This window comes from Penaeus monodon, chromosome 18 (genome assembly GCF_015228065.2).
Source record: "Penaeus monodon isolate SGIC_2016 chromosome 18, NSTDA_Pmon_1, whole genome shotgun sequence".
Lineage (NCBI taxonomy): Eukaryota > Metazoa > Arthropoda > Malacostraca > Decapoda > Penaeidae > Penaeus > Penaeus monodon.
Window position 1 is genome coordinate 21,802,882 of NC_051403.1, and position 7,500 is coordinate 21,810,381.

At 46.4% G+C, this 7,500-nt stretch overlaps 1 protein-coding gene across 1 annotated transcript; it reads left to right on the top strand.

The window, feature by feature from the left end:
• The first annotated feature begins 622 nt into the window (after nt 1–622).
• LOC119584668 (vegetative cell wall protein gp1-like) lies at nt 623–6,734 on the top strand. Its single transcript, XM_037933343.1, has 2 exons — nt 623–766; nt 6,498–6,734. Exons 1-2 carry the CDS (start codon nt 623–625, stop codon nt 6,732–6,734), a joined length of 381 nt encoding a protein of 126 aa, XP_037789271.1.
• The last annotated feature ends 766 nt before the right edge of the window (nt 6,735–7,500 follow it).

Here is a 7,500-nt window from a genome sequence, read left to right on the forward strand (position 1 = left end):
AAAAAAAAAAACGAAGAGAGAGAGAGGAGAGAGGGAGAGATAGGAGAGAAGAGAGAGAGAAGAGAGAGGAAAAAAAAAGAAAAGGGGGAAAGGGAGAAAAGAAAAAGGAGGGGGGGGAGGGGGGGGGGAAAAAAAAAAAAAAAAAAACAGAATGAACAAATACATTTTTAAAAAGGGGAAAAAATATAAAGAGGAACAGAATGAAGAGAAGCAAGAGTAGAAAGAGCAGCCTGAATAAAAAGCCCCATTCCCCATCACGGCGGACTCTATAACAAAGCCCGACGGCCGTGTTACAATGGACTCTCTCTTCCCGCCGCAGGAGAATGCCAGGATAATGATCAGTTACGGTACGAGGGGAAACCAGGCGGCGTCGGGAGAATACGGCAGTGAAAAAGGCTCAAAAATCAAATCCCCCTTTTAAACTCTCTATTTAACTACTACTACTACTACTACTACTGCTGCTGCTGCTGCTGCTACGCTGGTGCGTGAAGAGTATTTAGGAACTTCTCGTGTCGTAGTTCGTAAACGACTTCGGATACCGATAAACCAAAATAAACCTTCTCAGATTCCCCCTTACTTTCTTTCCCCCATTCCGATTTTTTTCCATGGTTTCCCCTTACCCATGACTCTCCTATTCAACAATTTTCCCTTGCTCATGACTCTCCTTTCTCCACGACACTCCTTACCCCACGACTCTCCTTTCCCCACGACTCCTTCCTCCAGCGACGTGGTGGTGGTGGAGGCAATTCCTAAGAATACGCCCAAAGTACATAAACCGGACGTATGCATGCAACGCCCCGAGTCCGAGCCGAGTAGGATGGACACTCGGCATGACACTCGGATGGCTTCTGGCTCATTTCTGGCACAGGTCGTGACTGTTTTTTTCCTCTATATATGCTTCGTGTGTGGAGTGATTTTGTGAGAGTTGGGGGGTGGTACTTGAAGTATTGTTTTGGGAAAAATATTCGTATGTATTATTAAAATGGTTTATCATAACAGGACTCGGGTAGCGGTTGATGGTGACTATTCTATTCTTATTTTTCCCTCTGTCTGTATATTAGTCTATCTATCTATCCCCAACATTCTCCCTCTCCCTCTCCTTCCCACCCTCCCTCCCTCTCTCCCCTCCTCCCTCTCCACCTTTCCTGCAACACCCACATCCAGAACCAAAGCCCCCTCCCCCCCCCGCACCCCCCCCACCCCACCACTCGGAGTCCTCCCACTTTCAACTCTTCTCTACTTGACTTATATCATCAATTAAATTCCCCGTGATGGTAATTACCCTGACTTTGACATCGTTCCCCAATTTAGTTAGGATGTTTACTTACAGCCGCTAATACACGCTGACATTAATTCTGAGCTGTTCCATCGCCCAAAGGAGCTTCGATTGAATAGCATTTGCATCATCAACTATATTCACTGCGATGGTGCAGCAGCGGCGGCGGCGGCTGTGGGAGGGAGGGATAGGGTGGGGAGGGTGGGGGAGAATCTGGTTAACTCTCCTTGTTTTCGACATTATATTGTTCCCATTTCAATTAGATCTACTTCTTTCTTCTTTTCTCTAACTTCTTTATCAAATTCTTAGTCTCCTTTCTTACTCGCATTTACACCCTTTTTCTCTCTCTTGCTCTTCTTCACCCGCGTTTTTTTCATTGTTTCCGTTTTTTTTGCCCTTTCCCTTTTATTTCTGCTCTTTTATTCTCCTCGCACCCCCCTCATCCCTCCTCTTTCTTTCCTTTCTTCACCCGGTCTCTTTTCAAAGTTTCCGTCTCTTTCCCCCCCCCTTCCTAACCCCTTTCTCCCCCTTTCCTCCCTCCACAAACTCCTTCTCCCTCTCTATTCTTCTCCCTCCCCTCCTTCCTCTTAAACCTCCTTCCTCTTAAAGCACCTCCCTCTACCCCCTCGCACCCAACCCCCTCATTCTCTCTCTTCCCCTTTCCCTCTCCTCCCCTCCCCCTCCACGACAACCATCCCTCTCGCACCGGAATAATTTTCCCTGGCTTTCACCGAGGCAGAACGCCACACATTCACTCACACGCGGAGGCGAAGCACCCGATTGAAAAAAATTGGGAAAAAGAGGGGAGGGGGAGCAAAACCCCAAATTCTTGGCACGTTTTTTTCGGAGGCGGGCCCGGGAGGGGGAAAAATCAAGACAGAGGGGGCCCTCCGGGCTGGCTCGTCCCTTGCCTAGGATGAGGCCACGTCACAGTAGATGAAGGGGAGTGTTAGCGGGACGGCTGATGTAGATGGTAGATTTAGATGGAAGATCTAGGCGGTCGATATAGATGGTAAGTTTAAAGAATTTTTTAGAGGGTTAGATGTAGACGGTAGATGTAGACGGAAAATTTAAATGGTAGATTTCCACCTTTCGAACTGGTTAGTAGATTTGAATAATAAATTAAAATGGCAGATATATACGGTAGATTTAACCTGTAGATTTAGACGGGGAAATTTGCAGGTAGGTGTAGGGGAAAGATTTTGAAAAAGTAGATTTGCCCGGGTGGTGGAGGCAGGTAGTTTTTAGACACGGGAAAACTTTTAGTAAAAGGCCAAGGGGGGAAAGAGGGGGTGGGGGGAGGAACATCCTAACCAGAAGGAAAAAGATGTGTGAAGACTAATAAAGACACACATAAGACAGGACTGGATAGAAAGTGATTTTGAATTGGGATGAAGGATAAGGATAAGGAGGAAGGAAGAAAAATGGCATAAGATGATAAGAAGAGTGAGAGAAAGATACACGAAAAAAGAAGCAAGTAAAAAAAGGAAGCCCCAAAGTGGGGGTTTAATAATGTAACTGACTGAAAAAATGGTAAAAATTATGTGGAAGAAAGAAAAGAAGAAAGAAGGAATGGAAAAATAGTAAAAAAGCAAAGAATAGAGTGAGAAAAAAAGGCCTTTCAGAAATAAAAACAACCCAATTTAAAAAAGAAAAAAAAAAAACAAAAGAGAAAAATGGATAGAAAATCAATGAAAAAGGGAATGATTATATGGAAGAAATGAGAAGGAGAGAAAAATGGGGTATAGGAAACTTGGACAAAAGCGAAAGAAAGATGTAAGCAAAGAAAAACGAGCAAGGGGGGAAAAAAAAAAGGCAAACCCAGTGGGCGAACGGATATAAAACATTTGAAAAAATATACATATGGAAGCAGGAAGTAGAGAAGAAAGAAAGAGGAAGAAAAAAGGCATAAAAAAAACCTTGGGGGAAGAGAGGGGAAAAAATTTTCAGCAATGAAAAAATGCAAACGTTTAAAAAAAAAACGAGGAATGGATACAGAAATGAATAAAGAAAAAAAAGGGTAAATTAAAGGAAAAAAAAAGATTGCCAAAAAGGGGAAATAAAAAGCTTGAACAAGGGGGCCGGGGAGAAAAAAAAGTAGCGAGAGGACCAAACGGGAAAACCGGGGGGAAGAGGCCGCTGGATGCCAAAAAGAGGAGCGAAGAAGGCAGGGGGATTTAGTTGTTGACATTTAAATTGGGTCTTTAAAAAGCCCCGGGAAAATTTTTTTTCCCTCTAAGGTTTCGCGCGGGAAAAAACCCTGAACAGGGGGGGGCGCGAGCAGAGCGGGGGTAGAGAGGCGTATTTTCCCTTAAAAAATGGGGGTTTTAAAAATCATGGCGGGGGGGTATTTTTGAGGGCGGGGGGGAAACTTTAACAAAAGAAGCCCTCGCGATTTAAATCTTTAATTTGGGTTAAAAGGAGGCGGAGAAGAAAAGGAAAAAGGGAAAAACCTCCCCGAGTTTTTTCCTTTCCCCCCCCCCCCCCCTCTACGAAAGACCTCTTTCACCGCCTCCCCCTCTCCTCTACACGAGATATCCTTGCTCCCTCTCTTCCTACGTAAAATATTTTTTTCCTTCTTTCTCTCTCCTCCCTCACCCCCTACACATCCTTTTCCTCTTTCTTCTTGCTCCCTCTCTCCCATACGTAAAATAATTTCCCCTCCTTCACCCTCCTCCCTTATTCCCCTACAAATCCTTCTCTTTCTCCCTGCCTAATTCATAGGCAGGGAGAACCCCCTTCTTTTTCTTCCCGGTCTCCTCCTCCCTTACTCCCCTACACAAGACACTTTTTTCCTCTTTGCCCCAGCTCCTTTTTCCTCCCCTATATAAGACCTCTTTCTCTCCCCTCCCTCCCCTACGCGCTTTCCCCTCATTTCACCCCCCCCCCAAAGAGATACACAACCGCAAACATCACAATCAAATCCGATCGAAGTGCACAAGTCATCTCCATATAATCCATTCCTCTGCACCCCCCCCCCTTCCCTTTCCCTTACCCCTTCCCCTCCACCACAATCGTGTCCGACCACTGGCCCCCCTCCAGAGAGATATATTTATTATGAATGGAACCGCTCTAAAATGTAAAACCATTGCGTGCCCCTCTTGCCTCCCCCCTTCTCCCTCCACCCCTTTGCCCTTTCTCTCCCTCCTCCCCTTTGCCCCCTCTCTCTCTTCTCCCCCCTTTGCCCTCTCCCTCCCTCCTCCCCTTTGCCCTCTCTCTCTCTCCTCCCCTTTGCCCCCTCTCTCTCTCCTCCCCCCTTTGCCCTCTCTCTCCCTCCTCCCCTTTGCCCTTCCTCTCCCTCATCCTCTTTGCCCTCTGTCTTCCTCCTCCCTTTTACCCTCTCTCACTCCCCTTTTCCCTCTCACTCTCCTCCCCTTCACCCTCTCTCTCCCTCCCCTTCGCCCTCTCTCTCCCTCCCCTTCGCCCTCTCTCTCCCAAGCCTTCGCCCTCTCTCCCTCCTTCCCTTTGCCCTCTCTCCCTCCTCTCCTTTCCCCTCTTTCCCTCTCTCCCCCCTCCCCTTTGCCCTCTCACCGTCCCACCTTCCCGCGAAGACCCGTCTCTGGAGCGGCCAGGTAAGACCAATAACTACACGCTTAAAGTTGAGTGATGAACCACCAGCAGGTCGGGTCGGGCCGGGATGGGCTCAGGGGGGTGGCCATCCGTGGGCCATGGCCCTACGGCTACCTGACTACCGTACCCTACTCTCTGCACTCTCTGTACATTTCCCCTTCCCTGATTGTCAATCTCTCTCTGTCTCTGTCTCTCTCTCTCTCTCTCTCTCTCTCTCTCTCTCTCTCTCTCTCTCTCTCTCTCTCTCTCTCTCTCTCTCTCTCTCTCTCTCTCAGCATATTTATTTGTATATATTAATGTACATGTATACGTGTGTTTATGCGTATTTATGTGCATGTGTGTGTGTGTGTGTGTGTATATATATATATATATATATATATATATATATATATATATATATATATATATGAATATACATATGCATATGCATATATGTACACACACGTATACATATACTTTAACATCTCGCAAGTCATCCAAGTGTTCCCACATCCCCCCCCCCCCCTCGTCTCCCGCTCAGGCCAGCCCTCACGCCCGTCTACCAGGCCGGCCATTTGTCTCCTCCTCCTCGTTCCTTTAATAACGCTGTCGCCTTTCGGTGACGCCAGGCATAAGTCAGGTCACCCTGGTCTTCTTCATGTTGCAAGACAGCTAAAAGGTCATCAATGGTCAAATGAAAAGGGAAGAGAGGGAGAAGGAGGAGGAGAGCACCGAGGGGTCTCGTGCAAGGGGTCAGTTCCGCACCAAAGGTCAGGTCAAGTTCATATTTCAAGAAGGTTTGCTCTTGTTCGCCAAAGGTTCGACACGGCCAACGAAAGGTCAGAACATGAATCCTGTCGAAAAAGGTCACAACAGCCTTTCCCCCTCCCCTCCCCTCCCCTTCCCCGCTGAGGAGAGGCCTGCATGATTCATTTAGCAGCAATAATGAAATGAAGCAAGATGTATATACAGCAAAATGTATATAAATATAAAAATGTATCAAAATATCAATAAATATATATAGATGTATAAATATAAACAGAATATAGAGAAATGTAAATAAATAAAGCAAGATGTATATAAAACATTTTGCGGAAATAAAAGGGTTTGCATAAAGCGTGCCAAAGGGTAAACTTTATTCCCATTAAACAATTTAATACTCGCTATTCATCTTTCATGAAATTCATCCTGACCCTCACTATCATTACCACAGTCATCATCACCAGCAAGAGGGGCATTGTCGCATGATCAATATCACTTGCAAGATTTGCCATCATCATCATATATCATCCTCAGCATAGTCCGTTCACAGTTCTATAATCAAACTCATTGCTAGTCGTCATCGCTGGCTTATTAGCGGGTGCATAATTATCATCTGCAATACCATGGGTATTCTTACTTCAACACTATTGAGATTGATATCCTCTTGATAATGCAGTCATCACAGTCGCGCCAACATGAGATGAATCACTCACTATAAAACAGACTCTGCGCCAACATTATTCCTCATTGTCATCGCCCCGAATTCATCAACACTACCATCGTATTATCCCCAGCCATTACCATCACCGTCTTCACCATCGCAACCTCCCCAGCATCATCTTCACCATCTTCTCCACCATCTCATGATCGCCAGTCATCACCTTTACCATCATCCACAACTTACCCTTAGCCACCACCATCGTACTGTCCTCAGCCATCACCTATCACCACAAGCCCTGCACCAGAATCCTTAACGTATCCTCAGCCATCACCATCGTATGATCCCCAACCACCACCCCTACCCCCACCACCACCTCCATCGCCACCCCCAGCCCGATCCCCATCACCACAACCACCATCACCATCAGGGGCGCCGCGGCAGGGAGGAGCGGGTGCAGCGGGTAGCAGCAGTGAGGCCATCACGTAGTTAATATGACGTAGTTATGAGAGGCACGTGACGCGAGGGCCTTTATGAAGCACCGGACACTAACTCCTGCTCTTTATTGCCTGGAGGAACGTGGTCCTGCTAATGTCGGGTATTTGTCCTCTGCCGCGCCGGGCTACCTCCGTGTCCCCTGCTGCTGCTGGCTCCCTCGTGCCCTCTCGTATCGTGTCCTTTCTCTTGTCCATCGCCTTTTCTCTTCTGTATCTGTTTTATATTCCGTTTCCGTTCTCTTAGCTACTGTGCCTATTCTGTTCTCTTCTCTCTCTCCTTTTCTGTATCTTTCTTATATAGTGTCTTCTCTCTCTTCCCTTTTGTTTTTTTATCTCTCTTCTCTGTCCCATATCTTCTCTATTGTGTTTTTTTTCTTTTCTCTTCTGCACCTCTCTTATCTTCTGCGTTCCTTCTCTTATCTACTGTGTCTCGTCTTTCCTTTTCTCTTCTCTTCTTTTTGTATTCGTCTTACCTTCAATGCCCCTTCTCTTGTCTACTATGTCCTTTCTCCTCTCTCCCTTTCTTCTTCTATCTTCTCATGTCTTCCGTACCTGTCATATCTTGTCTGCCCCTTCTCCCGTTCCCTCTCTTATCCCGTTTCTCTCTCCCAACTTCTGCCCCTTCTCTCTAATACTCTCTTATTTTTGTGTTGCTTTTCCCCATTTAATAGAGATCCTATCTTACCATCTCGTTCTCTGGTGCTCTCTTATCTTGTGTCGAGTACTTCCGTGACGGCTCTTTTCCTTTTCTTTGCCGT

Excerpts from the sequence above, each read along its gene's own strand:
- LOC119584668 (XM_037933343.1), top strand. The coding sequence starts at position 623 with ATGACTCTCCTATTCAACAATTTTCCCTTGCTCATGACTCTCCTTTCT. Across the intron at positions 767-6,497 it reads TTCCTAAGAATACGCCCAAA|CCACCACCATCGTACTGTCC; the intron begins GTACATAAACCG and ends ACTTACCCTTAG.